This window comes from Leucoraja erinacea, chromosome 14 (genome assembly GCF_028641065.1).
Source record: "Leucoraja erinacea ecotype New England chromosome 14, Leri_hhj_1, whole genome shotgun sequence".
Classification (NCBI taxonomy): domain Eukaryota; kingdom Metazoa; phylum Chordata; class Chondrichthyes; order Rajiformes; family Rajidae; genus Leucoraja; species Leucoraja erinaceus.
Window position 1 is genome coordinate 49,846,800 of NC_073390.1, and position 21,593 is coordinate 49,868,392.

At 38.8% G+C, this 21,593-nt stretch overlaps 1 protein-coding gene across 1 annotated transcript in view; it reads left to right on the top strand.

Moving 5' to 3' along the window:
* The window catches only part of cul3b (cullin 3b), a 56,102-nt gene that overhangs the window by 33,566 nt on the left and 943 nt on the right, over positions 1-21,593 (top strand). Inside the window, exons 7-15 of the mRNA XM_055646389.1 lie at positions 1,687-1,832; positions 3,567-3,743; positions 6,228-6,398; positions 8,705-8,812; positions 9,228-9,352; positions 10,524-10,624; positions 11,594-11,724; positions 18,307-18,493; positions 21,253-21,398. Of these exons, the coding sequence (XP_055502364.1) occupies positions 1,687-1,832; positions 3,567-3,743; positions 6,228-6,398; positions 8,705-8,812; positions 9,228-9,352; positions 10,524-10,624; positions 11,594-11,724; positions 18,307-18,493; positions 21,253-21,398 (1,292 nt within the window). The remainder of the gene's footprint in view (positions 1-1,686; positions 1,833-3,566; positions 3,744-6,227; positions 6,399-8,704; positions 8,813-9,227; positions 9,353-10,523; positions 10,625-11,593; positions 11,725-18,306; positions 18,494-21,252; positions 21,399-21,593) is intronic.

The window sequence follows — 21,593 nt, forward strand, 5'->3', positions numbered from 1 at the left end:
TAGCGCCGTGCCCACGGCTAGAAGCTCCGCAAACCACAGTCCACGGTGTTAAAGTCAGCAGGTCCACACACTCGGGGGGGGGGGGGGGGGGGGGAAGATGCGACACGGAGAAAAGACGAATCTCCGTCCAGTTAAGTGACTGGGAAACGGTTTTCCCCCTATTCCCCCCACATAAGACATACTAAGAAACATTTGAAACATACAGTTAGGCACACTAAACATAACAAAAAGGGTGAAAGTACTAACAGCTGCTGGCAAGGCAGCCGTTGCCACCCAGTGGCTGTGTATGTTTGGGTCAAAACTGAGTCTCTTCTACTGTTTCATTGAAATGCATTAACAGAGAGAGCACTGCTGAATCTGCATCGTGATGTAACAGCCATTCCTGACCTTGAGTGTGTTTAGGATATTTGTAGCTCTTTTATCCATTCCCATGAGGAACTGCGTGAGCTTCTACATATAAAATCTGTAGAGTGAGCATATCTCTTTGCTTTGCATCATATGTGCAGGATTTTAAACCTGTGGCCAAGATGAAAAACCATGCTCTCTATCCCATGTCCCAGGGTAAATCAGTTATCCTGCTGCCTATATCCTTTTTGGTAATAGAAAATACTCTTGGGGTAACTAGGATGAGTATCTGCAGTTCATTTTGTAGATGGTACATGATGCAGCCATTGTACATGAGTGGTGAAAGGAATGATCAATTACTTGCTGACCAGTGATGGTCTGACGGGAGCATGATATAATCTGTCCTTGGCACCTTCCAATTTATGTTCTTGATTAACTTCTCTATTTTGTAAACTAACTTAATGGTTGTTTAAGTTATGACTTCGGATGGAAGCTGCATACCAAATCTCGTTGCACATATGTACAATGACAAGAAAATATATTATTATTATTATCTGTACCAGTTGGACATCTTGCACACAGTTCCATCTTTCAGAGTAGAAGGGTTTTCTATTAAACTTATTCCCTTTAGTTTTTACATTACATTACAAAGTTTTTCTTCCGTTATTCTGCATCTTTGGGAAAATCGTTTTGTAATTTCTGAATCCAAGCTGTTGGATGAGCTTCCCTTTCTTGTTTGGATCATTGACATCTTGTGTATTTGTGGTCCCTTTTATTATTGAAGTATATTGCAGATTGCTTGGGACTCAACATAACCACATATTAGGAGTTATAAGTTGCCACCATTTTGCAAAGATTCCTGTAAAAGCTGCCAATCGTAAATTAACTTGGGTTAGAGGAATGGCACCAACTCTCCCTATTTTTCGAAGACTATCAAAAAAACAACAGTTGTGGATAAACCTGTGGAATTGAAATTGTTCTAAACCACACTGCTACTTCTATGCTTGCTGTTATATAACAAGTGCTTTGTAGATAGCAAACATGGACCATCTTAGCTATTTACTTCAAACCATGTTTTGGTAATGGCAGGTTTAATGGCAATTTACTAATGAGTGCTGTCTAAAGTCATTCATTGAGACATTTCACTGCATCCTCAGTTCCCAGGAATATTCACAACAGCTGGGTTGAAGAAGCCACAATTTAAAGTTCAACATGTTCAAATGAAATATTTTGTATTGTTGACCTTGCAGTTCAATGCCAAAATGTCGGTGTCGGTTTCAAAATGTAAAGAACCAAGCGCATGATGTATCTAGTACAACTTTTTTTTTAATCCTGTTTCAGATCTAGCTTGTATGTACAAGCTGTTCAGTCGTGTGCCAAATGGATTGAAAACTATGTGTGAGTGTATGAGTTCGTATTTGAGAGAACAGGGCAAAGCACTCGTGTCTGAAGAAGGAGAAGGCAAGAACCCAGTGGACTATATCCAGGTCAGTATTTGAAGTTTTGTTTAATTTCATTAAGAAAGAAGAATAGATAGCTAATAATCTTGATTGAAATACAGTAGTAATTGGATTTCTCTGTCTATTTCTCTTTGTTCATCAATCTCTACAGATTAATTAATGTGTTTTCAATTTTATTGATATAAAAGTAATGTACAAAACTATTCCAGAGAGCTGTCTAAATTACAACATAGATATTACCTTAGGAAAATGCAAATGCAGAAAATAAATTGGACCTATTTATATTTGAATCAATAGAGTGGAATGTCATTCTTAATCGGTAAGGGATGAGAATTTTTTTTGGCATAAATGATTCTATCTCTCGTGTATTCAATCTAACCTGACCCCCCCCCCCCCCCCCCTTAAAAAAAAAAAGAGAGAAATAATTTCTAGGAGCAGTTCCAAATTTTCCCAAAGTTCATAACCCACTTTGAAATGCAAAAATCTGCAACCAGACAATAGGTTAAGGCCTTTTATTTCAAACAGTAATGGCAGCAGATCAGAGATTGTCTAGGTTTTAAAAACGAAGTTGGATTTTTGTGGTTAAAGAAGAGTCTTGGTGGCTGCTCTCCTAGATTATCATGAACTTTTACCAGTCAAGATACTTTTACATTTATGTTTTGTAGCTCAGTGGCTAAAGGTGCACTTAAAATTGTGGAATAGATAAAAGTGAAGTAGACACTCCAAGTTTTAGGATGTGGAATTGCAATTGAAATATAATATAGCTAAACGTAAACTGGTGCGTTTGGATAGAAATAAGGAGACTGGATATCTGGGGAGAATAAGAGTGTGAATGGAGTAAAGGTGCACTTGGACCATGGAACAAAGATTCATAAGATATAACCAAGCAGGTTAACTTCCCTAAATAATTGTATTATGGTTCATTTCAAGAGTGATGAAATTGACTATTTTATTCTAGGAGGTTATGTTAAAATTGTTTGGAATTTTGCCAGAAATTTACTGAGCAGATTTCTCATCTCCATATGAAAGGAAAAGTACAAAATTATGGGGATACATATAAAAGGGTTGCAAGGTTAATGCATATCGATCATGTACGATTATCAGGCGAGTAGGGTATAAAAGAGAAGAATAAATTGTTGAAGGTGAACTCGTACGATAGGAAAATGATGTGTATGTGCAAATTTCATTGTCTCAATAGCACTATTCGGGTTCCTACAAAGATAAATAATTTTGTTGTAAGGATGTGAATTCGTACATGCTGTAATACTAGCATTAGTGTTAAATATAGCGAATGACTATAGCACATCTTAGTCTGTGTTTGAATGTACCAAAATATTAAAAAAACATTAAAATTAATTATGTTCAAGAAGGAACTGCAGATGCTGGAAGATCGAAGGTACACAAAATTGCTGGAGAAACTCAGCGGGTGCAGCAGCATCTATGGAGCGAAGAAAATATGTGACGTTTCATCTTGGGAGGAGACAGCTCGAGGGTTAAGGAAGTCTGTGAATATTTGAATGTACTGGCAATGGAGGAGACCCAGGAAAGATCGGATTGGGAAAAAAACATTCGCCCAACCGCGCGCTTCGTCTCCCCGATGTAAATCAAGCAGCGGATGCAGTAGACGAGGTTGGAGGAGCACCTCGTATTATAAAGGTTTATCATCGATTTTTGCATACTGCAACCTTATTGACCCGCTGAATTGAGGTGTGCAGAATTATTCTGCAGACTAAATATACTTTCATTTTTTTACTTGAACAGGGTCTCTTGGATCTCAAAGGAAGATTTGATCGTTTTCTTCAGGATTCATTCAACAACGATCGCCTTTTTAAGCAAACCATTGCTGGTGATTTTGAATACTTCCTCAACCTCAACTCCAGGTCCCCGGAATATTTGTCACTATTTATTGATGACAAACTTAAAAAAGGAGTAAAAGGTGTAAGTATTTCTTCCTTGCCATTTTCAGTTAAAGTGTATTCAGGAGCACATGAACCTGGGATTGGAGTGGCTGTAAAATAAATGTACTAACATGGGGAAACTAGGCAGCATATTTTGTTAGAGCAACAAAGGTCAAGGAGCGATTTTAAAACTGCGTGGTATGCAGAGTTTCGATAGGTTAATTAGGGGTTGGTGACGGTGATACATTAAGTTGAATTAACAAAAATGAGATGTGAGATTTTTTGTTTATGTAGCTAATAGTATCCACAATGTACTACTTGAAAGTACGGTATGAATATATTTAATAGGCACAAAAAAAGGGACAGATACTTGAAGTGGCCCATTTTACAAAGATGCAAAGAAGATTAAGGTAGTGTGAGTGATTTTGTTTAGATATTAATGCTGTGAAGCTGTTTGAACGGAGTCTTTGGAACGGAGTAAGTGGAGAACAGGGTCAATGTCAGGGTACTGTAAATAAATCTTGATAATGGGGAAATACATTAAGTTACACTGGTCCAAATCACAAACTTCTGTCCAATAGCATCACATAAAGATTCACCAGATTGTTTCTACACTTGCAGGCTTGGGTTATGGCACAAAGTTGGAGAGGCTTGGAATTTTATCTTTGGAGCATTGGGCTAAACGGTGAAAGTGAAGAAATATAGGAGGGACCTTGTGGGCAACTTTTTCACTCCAAGGGTAGTCCGTATCTGGAATGAACTACCAGAGGAATCTATAGAAGCAGATACAATTGACTTTCAAAAAACATTTGAACAGATATATGAACAGGCGGGGTTTAGACGATACTGGTTAAATGCAAGCAAATGGGATTATCCTAGAATGACAACTTGGTTGGTATGGACAAGATAAGTGCACATGTTTTACCACAACCTATGCCCCCGTCCCACTAAGAAACCTGAACGGAAACCTCTGGAGACTTTGCGCACCACCCAAGGTTTCCATGCGGTTCCCGGAGGTTGCAGGTAGTGGAAGCAGACTGACAAAAACCTCTGGGAACCGCACGGAAACCTTGGGTGGGGCGCAAAGTCTCCAGAGGTTTCCGTTCAGGTTTCCTAAGTGGGACGGGCATAACTGAGCTGCCATAAGCATAAAATATACGATATCCATGCAAGAATTTGGGTAAATTACCATGCTATTTTTGTTTCCTAATACTTTTATGTATTTTATTATGTATGTGTTTTCTGCTGGAGAACAAATGTTATGTCATAGACAATTTCAGTTCACAAGCTTTTGAACTAAAGTTTTCTCTTTTTAGTCTCAACATTAAGGTCGCATTTTTTTTTAAACAATTATACTTGCCACCAAATGTTTTGCTGACCAAATTTAGGCTGTTCTAACGTTCCTGTCTTCCCTGGGGAGAATTCTACATTTGTTTTGCTGTGGCATCTTATTTATTTTTAATAATATAATATCCAAAATTCTCATATACTCTCATTTTTATTCCCTTCCTATTAGTAGTGTGCTGTCCTTGGAGTCCTTATATTTTGATTGGTAATTTGCCACTTTTAATTGGCAAAGTTGGGGTCTGCATTCTTGCCCTGTATCCGGATATTTTTCCAGTTACTCTCTCAAAATTCTTTGAAGTTTCTGCTAGGAATACCTCTTGCGCCAGATCTTGAGGCACCATTGACTTTGCTCAATGAAGTTACTGTCAAGTTTCTGATCAAATTCATTAAGTGCAATTATAACGATAAAACGTTGTGAAGTAATGTCATTTTCAGCTTCAAATGTACACGATTGCCAGTAATTGAACCATTATTAAGCTCTGATGCCCTTTTTAATTGGCTTCAATTAACAACTTTGATCTGTCCTTGGAGCATAATGTCTCTATATAATTGTCATTTGAAGTCGCAATGGTGCATCCTCTCCAAATGACTGAATTTAGACACATAGAAACTAAATGCAAAGTAATTGTTGCAAGAGGAAGTGATTAAACTCCAGCTTCCACCACTGAGCACAAGTGGAGAGGACCAGTGCTGAGCTTATTTGACCATAGGTTGCTTACGTTTTTGAGTGTAAATAGATGAATACTCACTAAACCACTGGTTAGCAGATATCCTCCTTCCAACTGGGACTGGGAGTTTTTTTGAGTGGAATTTGCTTCCGATAAATGGATTGTTCAGGAAGCATTAACGTAGGTTTTTCAGTCTTGGGAGTTCAAAGTGAAAACTTTGCAGGGAATCTACACCCATATTCTAATACCTAGCATAATGTTAAAATCAGAAGTTCCACTTATTTGTTTGTAATACTGCATCAAACTGTGAACTGAGAAGAGACAAATTTTGAGCTCTAAGATTTTAATTGCTGAATTGTGGACATTTTTTACAATATCTGTATTAAAGGGCTATTCTTTAAAATAATTAAATACTTTACATTGAAACAGAATTCTCATATACTTTTTTAAAATATTTAATTCAGGTGTGTTACACAGACAAAATTCACAAATGTCCTTTCTTCTTTAAGTTGACAGAACAAGAAGTGGAGACTATCTTGGACAAGGCTATGGTTCTGTTCCGATTCATGCAGGAAAAGGACGTGTTTGAACGATACTACAAGCAACATTTAGCCAGAAGGCTTCTAACCAACAAAAGTGTATCTGATGATTCTGAGAAAAACATGATCTCAAAACTTAAGGTGAAGTATAAAACTCTCATATAATGTAATCTGTAGCTACATTGTATTAAATGTGTTTGCCCGGGGCAACATTCGGTCTACCTGAAAATCAAGCATCTACCTGGCAAAGCTTCAATGCAGAACCTTGTACATGGTATAGCAAGCGGTAGACAAAGCTAAGCATCTCAGCGACCAGCACTTCAGTACAAGGTTTTTCAGTCCTGTTCTATATATTGTGTAAATAGTCATAAATTTGTATCGCATGGAAAGATGCCCCTTCGTCCACCAAGTCCATCAAGATACACTCCCATCTTGTAGGATCTATTTTGTTCCCATCATGTTAGAAACATAGAAACATAGAAATTAGGTGCAGGAGTAGGCCATTCGGTCCTTCGAGCCCGAGCCTGCACTGCCATTCAATATGATCATGGCTGATCATCCAACTCAGTATCCCGTACCTGCCTTCTCTCCATACCCTCTGATCCCCTTAGCCACAAGGGCCGCATCTAACTCCCTCTTAAATATAGCCAATGAACTGGCCTCGACTATCCTCATGTTCTCATCTGCTTCCCCTCACCCACTCCTAGATTCTACTACTTTCACACTAGGAGCAATTCAAGTCACTACCCCACATTTCCTTGGAATGTGGAAGGAAATTAGAGGAGGGAGTTGGAGAGGGGAGGAGTTGGGGGGAGCCACTTGTGGTTGAAAGAAATTCTACACTGGAGATTGAACCTGGGTTGCTGCTACGATCATGTAGCAGCTTTACATGCTGTGTCATCCAACAATATTGGGTAAGGAAACCAATAATGGAAGGAGGCAACACCGCTAATATTCCCATCGTTAATAATGGCAGGGTCCAACACGAGATAAAGCTTGAATTTGTTCCATCCACATTCAGCCAGAAGTGCCAAGTAGATGATCCTCTTGGCTTCGTCCAGTGAAGCCCTACCATTACAAAAGTGTTGAGCCAGTTCTAATCACTCTTGTTTTCATCAATAAAACTGCTGTGAGCACAAAATATGGGAATATCTACTGCACTCATCTGTAGCACAAGACATCCATGCCAGAACTAATGCAAGTCTAGTGAAACTGCTCCAGTTCCATTACCACAGTGGGATCTGCCATAAAATATGGCAAATTGCCCAGGTATGTTTTGTCTGCAAAAAACAGGAAGATTCAATTTTGAGCACAAAACACTGCTGGAGGAACTCAGTACGTCAGGCAGCATCTGTGGAGGCAGAGGGATGGTTAGCTTTTCAGGTCAAGACTCTGCATCAACTTGTTAGACAATCAGTAATGTAATTGTGTGAAATTAATTTATTACCAATTATTGTTAATTTGAGCAGCCTGATTTAACGTAAAAAGTCAATTGCATGAAATATTGCTATTGGCTCTATTACACTGTCATAAGACTTTTTCTAATTTTAAAATGTTTCCAAGATTTCACTTTTTAGTTGATTCTTAAACACTCATGCTGATACAACCAACAAAGAATGCTTGTTATATTCTACTTATTTCCATAGCTGATCTACGATTCCTGAATGGGTCCAGTGTTCTTCAATTGCATACAGACATATGAATTAGAAGCAGGGGTAGGCCACTTGGTTCCTCAAGCCCACTGTTGCATTCAGAAGATCATGGCTGATCTGACTGAAAGTTTAACTCTACATTTATGTCTACCTTTGTAAAATTTCATCCCACTCCCCTTTCTATTCAAGCATCTATTTATCTCTGCATTAAAAAATATTCAATAACGCTGCTTTCATCATTTTGAGAAAACGTTCAAAAGACTGATGACCTTTTGGGGTGGAAAGTCATCTGTTTTAAACAGGAAACTCCTTATTTTTAAATGGTGTCCCTCATTCTAGATTATTCCATAAAAGCAAACGTTCTCTCCATATTATATCCATACTATATTTCCAGTATAGCTTTTCTTGATAAACAGTTTGCTCATTTCATGTATGTGTAGTAAAGTTCTGTCAACCTCTTTAAACATGCTGACATTCTTGAGTACTGAACATAAATATTGTAATTATTTAGATGTGTTTAAGCAACAGCTTTCAAAGCGTGATGTACATTTTTAGAAGCTTTTTATAAACCTCAAATTGGCATCTTGAAGATTCTTTGGATATCTCCTTATGTAAATCATGTAAACACTTTCTGCTTTAGTTTCCACAGAATTCTGTTGAATCACAAGGTCTGGATATTAAAAGTTGTATCTAATTCAATTGGTAATTTCCTTTGAAAAAACCAGAGATTTGATTTATTTTCATGACATTTTAATCAGACTTTTGAAAAATTACTTACATTTTTTTTCCCTTTAGACGGAGTGTGGCTGCCAGTTCACATCCAAACTGGAGGGCATGTTCAGAGACATGAGCATCTCAAATACAACGATGGATGAGTTCCGGCAACATTTACAAACTACAGGGGTGAGAAGGTGTTTTTGTGAAGTGTTTGGTGAAGTCGGTTAAGTGTGGGCATTTCCAAATGATTCAAAAGTTTAAAGTTTCAAATTTGCTGCATTCTGCGGGTTTGCTACCTTTTAGCTGTTGAACACTTTCATTTTGTCATGTAGGATTGCTAGAAATTATAGTTAGAAGTGCACGTTTTTTAAATTCTATGATCATTGACTACCTTTTCCTTCACCAGTATCAGTCACTCTGAATCTTGTATCATCATTGAACATGATTTTTGCATAAAAGGTTTAAATTCTCTTATGAGGCACAGTTGCATTAGGTTTAATTTTACATATTCAGTTTGTTGCTGAATTTAATGTACAATATTTTTCACTTAAATTGGAGAAACTTAAAAATGTGTTACTCTCTTGGTCCTTTTATTTATCAGGTTTCTCTAGGAGGTGTTGACTTGACGGTAAGAGTTCTGACAACAGGTTATTGGCCGACTCAGTCTGCTACACCAAAATGTAACATCCCTCCTGCACCAAGACATGCATTTGAAGTCTTTAGAAGGTAAAGCTTTGTCAAATAACAATTTTTTTGAGAGATTTTTGCTGTCCAAAGCATGATGTATTTGTTGCATATTTAATATTGAATTAGTTTGAGATTTATTTCTTTATAAATCCCAAATTAAAAATTACGTTGGGGTAATCGAGTGGTTGCTCATTACAGAGAAATCCTTGTGACTTGATTTTATTGATAGCATCGTTTAGATTGTGGAATTACAAAATGTTACAAGGAATTGTGGCCTGGTCCATTTTGTGTAATTTCTCTTAATCCTATTTATAAAATTGGTTAATTCTGATAATATCATATGAGCATTTAGTCCAATATAATTTCGCGATTATTATAAATATTATAGTGGAAATGTCCAGTTGAGGATTTTAAGTAATAGAAGTACTTTCTGAACCAAAATAGAAGTTAAGAAAAAAGCCATCTTCATTAAAATTAGTATGTAACATCATTTTGGTTCACCTATCAAAATATACTGATGGATGTGCATTGTTAAATATTACTTTGGCAAGCGATGCACTCCATAAATTTACCATAATTGTTTTCTCTGTCAGCTGTCAATGACTTGCTTCACTTCCTTGTCAACAATTCTGATGCTGATATTGTGGAGCAATAGAGAAGCTTGCGTTCTTCCAATAAATTACCATCTTATGAAGAAGTATTTACAGGCCATCAAAATTGATGTTTTAATGGCTTCTAGATCAACAGATGGATAAGGCAAAAACCCTTTTATGTTAATAAAATATTATTTTAGCAACGTTGCCTAGCCAGGACAATCCCTGCAACTCCGTACAGGTGCCGCTGCAAGGACAGCGGACCTTTATGGCCGTTAAAACACTTAATATTTTTTTACATTTCAGACTTGAAAGGTGCAAGGTGACGCCTGCAACACACTGTACTGACTCAGTGTGGTCTACTGTCTTACACTCTTGTTTTAGTTTGATTATGTCTACTGTATGGTATGGATGTCACTGAACTGTATGCAAAAATAATTTATCTGAACTTGTGGCTAAAGCCAGCCAAGAATAGACTAAATCTTTTGGGTCCTCTGCAATGTTATTTTTATTCCTGAATATAACCTTGCTGAAGTTCTTTAAAATCTTTATTCATTCCCAGTTGTAGCTTCACAGGTTGTTGAAAATGCAAATTATGTTTTTTGCTTGCATCATAGATTCTATTTGGCAAAGCACAGTGGTCGACAACTTACACTTCAGCATCACATGGGTTCAGCGGATCTAAATGCTACTTTCTATGGACCTGTGAAAAAGGCAAGTAACTGAAATAATTGAGAGAACATTCTCTACCAGGAACCCAATTACACACACTTTCATTGTTGCAGAAAAAACAACTAATTTTGTCATATTTCATTGAGTAACATTCATGAGCAAATAGAAGTGAGGATATATATGTTGCCAGTGACTTCGATCTTTGAAGATATTTGAATGTTTGCAATTGAGTCATTTGATTAATTTTTATTTATGCTGAAGTATGAAAACCACTTACACAATCTTATTAAAATTGAATTTAAGTTTATCTCAGAACCCTCAAGAGATAGACCACATTAGTTTTAATAATGTGGCAGTAAGCCAAATTAAAATGTAAATTGTGTTTGTATCCATTGCTTCATTAACATGATGAGACATGATAAACTGAAAAATGTAATTAATTGGTAAATGATACAAGATCGCATGGGACTGTTCAAATTTTTTGATACAACCACGTTTTACTTTTGGGATGAAAGTGCCTAAGTAAAAATAGGGAGTAGGTTGCAGACCATAAAGATCTAAATTATAAAATAACACAAACTGGAGGAATTTCACTGTCTGCAATCTCATGTTTAAATCCCTAAATCCCTAAATTCCAAACCATGTTGTCCAAAAGAAAACTAGATCCTAGAATCCTCGTGTATTTTAAAGAATTTTTTTTTTTTTTTCTGATTTGAGATTCTTTATAGCTTTGCTTTGCAGGTCTGCAACCTCTGTAATTTTCTTTTACATCAATTACACTTAAAATAACAGTCACTTATAGCAGAAGATAGTTAATTTTCATGATAAATATGTTCGTGCAATGTTCAATTTTATGGCATTTTGTAGCTGGCAAGTGTGTGTTGAATATTTCAGCTCCAAGAATAATCTATTGTTTGCTGATATTCTGAAAACATTGCTACAATTCTTTAATATGTATTAGATCAGCATGGTTGAATATTTCTCATAGTTACTATTTTTTTTCTCTCACAGGAAGATGGCTCGGAGGTTGGAGTAGGTGGCGCTCAAGTAACTGGCTCAAATACCAGAAAGCACATATTACAAGTATCTACTTTCCAGATGACTATATTAATGTTATTCAACAACAGAGAAAAATACACATTTGAGGTAAGACTAGGATATAACACACTGAGCTGATTGAAGTATATCATTATTAGCCAAAGTAAATTCTGGCTGTCGATGAGCTCATACTTCCTGCTGAAGTGATAATGCATGCAATTTAATCGCAAGACACTAAAGAAAGAACCAATAATTGCTTAGTTGCTGCAGTAGTAGATTGGGTTTTTTGTTTTATTGATATCTCGGCTTTTTAAAGTTCTGTAAATGCTGATCATATTTTTTGAATGTTTAGCAACAGAAAAAAATCTTTGCAATGTTGGTAAGTGAAATGGACCAAACTGATCAATTTCTGCAGAGGAACAAGGCACTGCAGATGCTAGTGTACAAAAAAAGTGCTGGAGTGACTCAGCCGGTCAGGCAGCATCTCTGGAGAAGATGGGCAGGTGAGTTTTCGGGTCAGGACCCTTCCTCAGACTGATCGGCTGATCCAGACAATCGGTCTGAAAAGAGTCCTGACACAAAACGTCAACTATCCATGTTCTGAGAATCAGCCTGACCCTCTGAATTACTCCAGCACTTTGTGCTAATTTCTATAAAATGGACATGGAAACAAAAAAAACTCATTTAAACATATATATTTTAAAAATATCTTTTGAGATAACGTTTTAACATCTGCACAAGTGACGTAACAAAATAAAAATGAAGTTTTGGAAACATTCAACTGGTCTGATGACATCTTGTGCTGAAGGAAAAATTAGATGTTATTAATTCTATGAAAGCACAGATAAGAACAAGAGAAGAACAAATGTGATGAAGTAGGAGACGCTAAGGAAAAAGTCAGAATGTGGAGAACTAAGAAATGAAAATAGGCATGAGTTGGCAGGATCTGAAAAAGGTAATAGCCCAATTTTTCCCGACCATCCACTGTCCTGCAGATGAAGACAGTCAAATTAAGACCATCTTTTTCTTGTAATCCACAGTGCCCTCCATAATGTTTGGGACAAAGACCCGCCATTTATTTATTTGCCTCTGTACTCTACAATTTGAGATTTGTGATGGGGGAAAAAAAAATCACATGTGGATAAAGTGCACTATTTCTGGAGCTACTTCCTTAAGTACTCTGGGATGCAGCCTATCTGGCCCTGGGGATTTATCGGCCTTTAATCCATTCAATTTACCCAACACCACTTCCCGACTAACCTGGATTTCACTCAATTCCTCCAACTCCTTTGACCCGCGGTCCCCTGCTATTTCCGGCAGATTATTTATGTCTTCCTTTGTGAAGACGGAACCAAAGTAGTTATTCAATTGGTCCGCCATATCCTTGTTCCCCATGTTCAACTCGCCTGTTTCTGACTGCAAGGGACCTACATTTGTTTTAACTAATCTCTTTTCACATATCTATAAAAACTTTTGCAGTCAGTTTTTATGTTCCCTGCCAGTTTTCTTTCATAATCTATTTTTCCTTTCCTAATTAAGCCCTTTGTCCTCCTCTGCTGGTCTCTGAATTTCTCCCAGTCCTCTGGTATGCTGCTTTTTTCTGGCTAATTTGTACGCATCATCCTTCGCTTTGATACTATCCCTGATTTCCCTTGTTATCCACGGATGCACTACCTTCCCTGATTTATTCTTTTTGTAGTTCATCCATGCAGTCTTTAAATGTCTTCCATTGCATATCCACCGTCAACCCTTTTAGAATTAATTGCCAGTCAATCTTGGCCAATTCACGTCTCATACCCTCAAAGTTACCTTTCTTTAAGTTCAGAACCATTGTTTCTGAATTAACAATGTCACTCTCCATCCTAATGAAGAATTTAACCATATTATGGTCATTCTTGCCCAAGGGGGCACGTACAGCAAGACTGCTAACTAATCCTTCCTCATTACTCAATACCCAGTCTAAAATAGCCTGCTCTCTCATTGGTTACTCTATGAAAGACATTCTTGCCATAGAGGGAGTACAAAGAAGGTTCACCAGACTGATTCCTGGGATGTCAGAACTTTCATATGAAAAACGACTGGATAGACTCGGTTTGTACTCGCTAGAATTTAGAAGATTGAGGGGGGATCTTATAGAAACTTACAAAATTCTTAAGGGGTTGGACAGGCTAGATGCAGGAAGATTGTTCCCGATGTTGGGGAAGTCCAGAACAAAGGTTTAAGGATAAGGGGGAAATCTTTTAGGATTGAGATGAGGAAAACTTTTTTCACACAGAGAGTGGTGAATCTGTGGAATTCTCTGCCGCAGAAGGTAGTTGAGGCCAGTTCATTGGCTATATTTAAGAGGGAGTTAGACAGGAGAAAAGGCAGGAACAGGATACTGAGTTGGATGATCAGCCGTGATCATATTGAATGGCGGTGTAGGCTCGAAGGGCCGAATGGCCTACTCCTGCACCAATTTTCTATGTTTCTATGTCTATGTTTCTATGTTGATTTAGATAACTATCCCGCATACATTCCAAGAAATCCTCTTCCTCGGCACCCCTGCCAATTTGATTCACCCAATCTATATGTAGATTGAAGTCGCCCATTATAACTGTTTTGCCTTTGTCGCACAAATTTCTAATTTCCTGTTTGATACCATCTCCAACTCCACTACTACTGTTAGGTGGCCTGTACACAACACCCACCAGCGTTTTCTGCCCCTTAGTGTTTCGCAGCTCTACCCATACTGATTCCACATCCTCCAAACTAATGTCCTTCCTTTCCATTGCGTTAATCTCCTCTCTAACCAGCAACGCTACTCCACCTCCTTTTCCTTTCTCTCTATCCCTCCTGAATATTGAATATCCCTGGATGTTCAGCTCCCAGCCTTGGTCACCCTGGAGCCATGTCTCCGTGATCCCAACTATATCATAATCATTAATGGCTATCTGCACGTTCAACTCATCCACCTTATTACGAATACTCCTTGCATTGAGACACAAAGTCTTCAGGCTTGTTTTTACAACGCTCTTACCCCTTATACAATTATGTTGAAAAGTGGCCCTTTTTGATTTTTGCCCTGGTTTCGTCTGCCTGCCACTTTTACTTTTCACCTTGCCACCTATTGCTTCTACCCTCATTTTACACCACCCCCTGCCTCTCTGCTTTTGTACCCGTCCCCTGCTACATTAGTTTAAATCCTCCCCGACAGCACTAGCAAACACTCCCTCAAGGACATTGGTTCCATTCCAGCCCAGGTGCAGACCGTCCTGTTTGTACTGGTCCCACCTCCCCCAGAACTGGATCCAATGCCCTAAAAATTTGAATCCCTCCCCCTTGCACCATTTTTCAAGCAACGTATTCATCTGCAATATCCCCCTATTTCTACTCTGACTGGCCTGTGGTACTGGTAGTAATCCAGAGATTATTACCTTTGAGGTCCTACTTTTAAGTTTATCTCCTAGCTCCCTAAATTCATCTTGTAGGACCTCATCCCTTTTTTTAAACCTATATCGTTGGTGCCAATATGCACCATGACAACTGGCTGTTCACCCTCCCCCTCCAGAATGTTCTGCAGCCGTTCAGTTGACATCCCTGACCCTTGCACCAGGGACGCAACATACCATCCTGGAGTCTCGTTTGCGGCCGCAGAAACGACTATCTATTCCCCAGACAATTGAATCCCCTATTACTATTACCCTTCCACTCTTTCCCCCCCCCCCCCCCCTCATGTGCCGCAGAGCCACCCATGGTGCCATGAACTTGGCTGCTGCTGCATTCCCATGATGAGCCATCTCCCTCAACAGTATCCGAAATGGTATACCTGTTTAGGAGGGAGATGACCACAGGGGACTACTGCACGACCTGCCTACTGCTTTGCTGGCTATTGGCCACCCGTTCCCTTTCTGTCCTCTTACCTTTTACCTGCGGTGTGACCAACTCGCTGTACATGCTATCCACGACTTTCTCAGCATCTTGGATGCTCCGGTATGTATCCAGCCGCAGTTCCAATCGTCCAATGCGGTCTGCCAGGAGCTGCAGCTGTACACACTTCCTGCAGACGTAGTCACCAGGGACACCGACCATATCCCTGATCTCCCACATGTTGCAGGCTGAGCAAACCGCGGGGCCAATCTCCACTGACATATCTTACTCCCAAATTAACTCTATATTAAATATTAAAAAACACAAAACTTTATCCTTTAAACTTTACTAATAAATACTAATAAATACTGTATACTCAACTCCCAGAATCCTTAACCTGAAGGCAGAAATGTAAAAATGTAAACCCGGTCCTCTTCCACCAATCAAAGGCTTCCACCAGACTCCTTCTCTGGAACGTTGCCGATTTTGGTGTACTTACAGCGCAGGTACTCCTCCCCTCGCACCAACGGCTCCCTGGGCCTCTGTGAAAGCAAGCCCCGCAATGTATTTTATACTTACAGCGCAGGTACTCCTCCCCTCGCACCAACGGCTCCCTGGGCCTCATGTGATTTTTTTTCTATTACAAATCTCAAATTGTGGAGTACAGAGGCAAATAAATAAATGACGGATCTTTGTCCCAAACATTATGGAGGGCACTGTAGCTTGTAATTATCATTATTTAATTTATTTACGCCTTCCACAACCACTTATTTTTTACATGCCAGCCTTGCCTCTTAATATTTGTTCTTACCTTCTCCCCCCCCCGACCCCCCAATCACAGTTCCTTTATCATTTTTTCCCTTTCTCTTCCCTTATTTCTCTACGTGGATGCTTGTGTGAAACCTGTTTTCTCTCTAACTTTAATCACTTTTGACACCTGACGATCCACCGGAACATCAACTGGCTCTCTTTACCTGAACAAAATATTATTTTGGCTCAGAGTTCCGGCATCTACTGTGTTTCAGTTTTTGTCAATTATAATGTTTGCAAGATGTCTGAAAATTTCTTAACAGGAGTGATGATTTTTTCCACTAGTAAACTGCAAGCTATAAGTAAAAGCGCTGGGAATAATTGTGTGGAGGGTAGTGATCTTTCTTGCAGTTTTATGGTCGTTTTTCACTTAAACCTCTATCATGGTACAAAGTCGAAATAATAGTTCAAAGACTTGTGACATCAACCGTCACTAAGAGACACTGGAATTGTAGATATGAAGGTCTTTATTCATCAGGAGAACCAGGTCATGATCAATGATCAAGGGTCACGAGACGGCGGTTTTGCTTATTATTTGGTAGGGGGCCCCATGAAGTCCATTGAAAGTTTTCCCATGGCTAGTACTTGGCTAGTATCCCATGTATTAGTTTTCCCATGGCTAGTACCATGGCTAGTATCGGTACTTTTATGGTAACATCTGGGTTATGATGGGCACAGATGATGCACTGCTGACACAATTTCTCTGTCTGCCCACCAGGTCTGGGCAGGATCATGTGATGCATCACCCTATGCATGCACACTGGAGCTACAGCTACTCCTACCTCCACAAGGGACCAGCTACCATCTGATTCCATGTTTGCTCCCTGTTTCTCCTCTCTCCCATGTTCCCGTATCTCCATATAATTTTACTACATTTTTTTTTTTAAGTTGCTTGCTTTATGCTCGCAATTTCTGTCCTTTTGCTCTTTTTGTCCCGTGATCTGCCTACTCGTTCCATTTCCGCTTCTTACTTTCCCCTTTCTGGTGTGCCATTGCTTTAATCACTGGTATCTCTGCACGCAGCTGCACCATTTCCATCAATTCTTGTTTGTGTTTTGGGCTCTACTCCTGGGGACTCCTGATGTAATCCATTTACACGTTTGCAGATGCCGCCACCATAGTGGAACAGATCAGAACAATGATCAGATGAAATACAGAAAGGAAATAGAAAGCTTGGTAACATGGTGTCACGGCGACAACTTGTTCTGTAATATCAGCAAAACAAAGTCGACTACAGGAATCTGGGTGGAGTACACACTTAAGTCTGTAACAATGATTGTGAAATAGGTAGGAAGTAGTCCAGAGCTTCAAGTTCCAAGGTGTAAATATTATCATCAATTATCTTGGTCATAGCACATTAATACTATGACCAAGAATGCATATCACGCCTCTACTTCCTCGCACGGTTAAGAAAAGTTAGACACTACTATGACTCATCAATTTCCATAGATGCACCACAAAAGGCATACCATGGAGATGCATCACAACTAGGTACGACAGCTGCTCTGCCCAAGACAGTTGCAAGGAGTTGTGGACATAGCCAGTTCATCACTTGTTTTATAATCTGCTCAAAACACACAGTCTGGGGGAACTCAGCAGGCCATTCAGCATCTGTGGAGGGAAACGGCCAAGCGATGGAGGTTCAGGTTGGGGCCCTTCTTCAGTCTGATAAGCTTTTTACAGGAGAATGATTGCTATTGTCTTTCATCATCTACTCGTGAAGGCTTCAATAAGCCAATTAATTTGAACGTCTACTGTCCTCAATGTTTTAGTTTCAGGATGTCCCTTGCCTGATTGCTTTCGATAGCGTTAAAGTATACTTGCAAGTTAAATTGTGAACAGGTTTTTATTCCTATTTTGAAGATTAATTCTCATTCCAATAAATATCTTCTATCCACATAATTCTATAACTCCTGAATATTCTTTAACACATGATTTTTCAGAAAGTAACAACAAAGAGATGGTAAGAACTTTACAGTTAGTCACGGTGCAATTGTTGGGATAATTTTTTAAAAATATATTTATTTCCAGGAAATCCAACAAGAAACAGATATTCCTGAACGAGAATTGGTCAGAGCTCTTCAGTCATTAGCATGTGGGAAACCAACGCAACGAGTCCTTAGCAAAGAGCCCAAGTCAAAAGAAATTGAGCCTGGTCATGTTTTTATAGTGAATGATCAGTTCACATCAAAATTGCACAGAGTCAAAATCCAAACAGGTTTGTTGATTTAAATTTGTCGGTAATGTTTTAATATGATAACAATATCACTGAACATAATATTCCAAATGTAGCCTCACCGATGTCTTATACAACTAACATCATATCCCAACTTCTATACTCAATACCCTTATTGATGAAGGCAAATGTACCAAAAGCATTCTGGACACGTGACGCCACTTTCAGGAGGCTCTGTACTGGTCCTCCTAGATCCCTCTGCTCTACAATCTCCTGGGCCCTGTCATTCACTGTGAAGGGCTTGCCGTAGTTTGACTTTCCAAATTGCAACACCTTGCACATGCCTGCATTAAAGCCCGTTAACCTTTCCTCAGCTGATCAACATCCTGCTGTAATTTTTGATAACTATTTTCGATATCTACAATATCCACACTTCAGTGCCATCTGCAAAATTACCAATCATGCCTTGTACATTCGCATTCAAATTATAGATATAAACCACAAACCGCAATGGGCCCAGCACCAATCCCTAAGACACTCCACTAGTCACAGGTCTCCAGTCTGTAAAGAACCTTCCACCATCAGCCTTTGCTTCCTTCCATGAAGACAATTTTCTGTTCAATAAGCAAGCTCTCCCTTATCCCATGCGATCTTATCGTCCAGAGCAGCCTACCAGGTGAAATCTGATCAACTGCCTTGCTGAAGTCCATATAGACAATGTCTATGGCTTATCCCCAGGGATACGCTTGGTTCCAGCTGCCGATAAGCATGCCTCCTTAATTTTGCTGACCAGAGCCTCAGTTTCTCTTGTCAAGCAGGCTTCCTTACTCCCACCTGCCTTGCCCTTCGTTCTAACAGGAGCGTGTATACCCTGAAGGTTTGTCATTTCACTAACCGGGCTTTCCTTTACCCACAATCAGCATACTCCAATCAGTTTAAGCAAGTACCTCTCTAGTAGCATCAAAGTTGGCCTTGCCCCAGTTCAGAATTCTAACTAGTGGGCCTGCCCTGTCTTGATCCATAATGACTGAGAAATAGAAGATGTAACCTATTCAAGAAGAAGGGCAACAGAAATCAGGAAACTATAGGCCAGTTGGCAAAGCATCTGTCAATGAGAAAATGCTCGAATCATTAAGGAAAAATGGCAGGAAAAAAATTAAGAAAATCAAAAGATAATCACGTCAAATCGGTGGTTTTATGAAAGGGGAATAATGTTTGACAGATTTTCCAATGGTCTTTGAGGATGTAAGAAACAGGATAGATAAAGGGAAACAAGCAGATGTGGTGAATTTGTACTTCCAAAAGGCATTTGATGAAATGCCAGATAAATGTTTTTGCATGATAAGAATATGGGGTTGGGGGTAATAATTTGGTGAGGATGGGGAGTGGGAGGAGTCAGTGTGACCAAGTCATTTTTTTGTATTGGCAAAAAGTAAAGAGTGAGTGCCACATGGATCAGTGGTGGGGCCTTAACTAATTATAATCTGTATATGTAATCTGAAAGAAGTGTACTGTAGCCACTTATGCTGCTGGTACAAAGTTCAGTGGGTTAACAGATTGTGAAACCACCAATAGCCTCCGTGGGAGTAATGCAGTTATCCGTGTTAAATAAGAAAGAAAAAGTAAATTATTATTAATCAAACAGAATGAAGCTGCAGAATGCATGAAATTTAAAGGATTGGCATGTATTTACAGCAAATAATCAGGAATAATAATGGAGAGGGGATAGAGTGTATACATAGATAATTTTTGATGTATCTTTGAGACAGCAACTGTAGTATGATTTGTAATTTTGTTTGTATTTCTAGAAAAATATAGTTAGATTAAAACAGTGCAGAGAAAGTCCACCAGATTAATTCCTGAAATGAAGGAGTTGATCTGCGGAGAGAGTGTCGGAGATTGGTGTTGTGTTCATTGGAGTATATGAAAAGGGTTTTTTTCAAAAATATAAGGGAAAGCTGGGAGAATATTTTCCTTAATGTGGGTATATAGAATTGGAGGGAAGAGGTCACTGATGTTAAAGATCTATGATGTTAAGGGTGATGATGAGCTATTTCCTCTCATCCAGAGTAGTAGTGGAGATAAGGTAATTGAATGGATTAAGGTGCAGATTGAAAGATTTTTGCATCACAAGTCATTTGAGAGGCAGGGGGAAAGAATGGGTAAGTGGTATGGGAGCCCAAATAAGTTGAAAAGAATCGGGTAGAATGGAAACATGGCCCCATGATCCTGCTCCTCATTTAATCTCGTGGTTGATAGAAGCTAGGCTTCCATCAGCCACAACATGACTAAACGGAGAACAGAATCAAGGGGGCATTTGTTCTATTCTTCCTGGGGGTTTTTTTGTACTTTCTGTTCAATGTTCCAATTTACCATCTGTTTCTGTTCAAAATGTTGAATATTTTAAAGTTTCTGATAATTTTCTGAATGAAACTTCTTGTATTCAGTCAGCTGGAGCATCTTTTTAAAGTATATTATTACTGGAGAACATCAGAAAAATGGGCCACCTGACCCCCTCAAGCTTGTCCCACCATTCAAAATGGCTGATCTTCTAGGCCACATCTCCTCATCGATGTCAATTCCCCATAGCCCTCGATTCTCTAATCTTTCAAGAATTTAACGACTTCCTCTAAGTATTTCTAGTGATGTAACCTCAACGATCCTGTGGGATTGAGAATTCAAATGTCTTCTCTTTTCCTTGAAGGGAGTTTAAGTTTACCACACACTGATTTTCATGTGTTGTGAATTTGGTGCTATTTGATCCTCGATGTTTTAATATGACTTTTGGATTTAACTTTCAGTTGCTGCCAAACAAGGAGAGTCTGACCCAGAAAGAAAAGAAACACGACAGAAAGTTGATGATGACAGAAAGCATGAAATTGAAGCTGCCATTGTACGCATCATGAAATCCAGGAAGAAGATGCAGCATAATGTTCTGGTGGCAGAGGTACAAGAAATTTAAATTTCATCTATAAAAAATACAATGTCTGTTTTATTAACAAAAAAAAAACAAAAAAAAAAACATAATTCTGCAAACATCATTGAATGTTCTCATTGATGCCAAAGTTCAAGATTGCTAGAATTACTAAACAAGTATTTAATTAGTGAGGATATGATGGAAAAAGTACTACACTACATTACT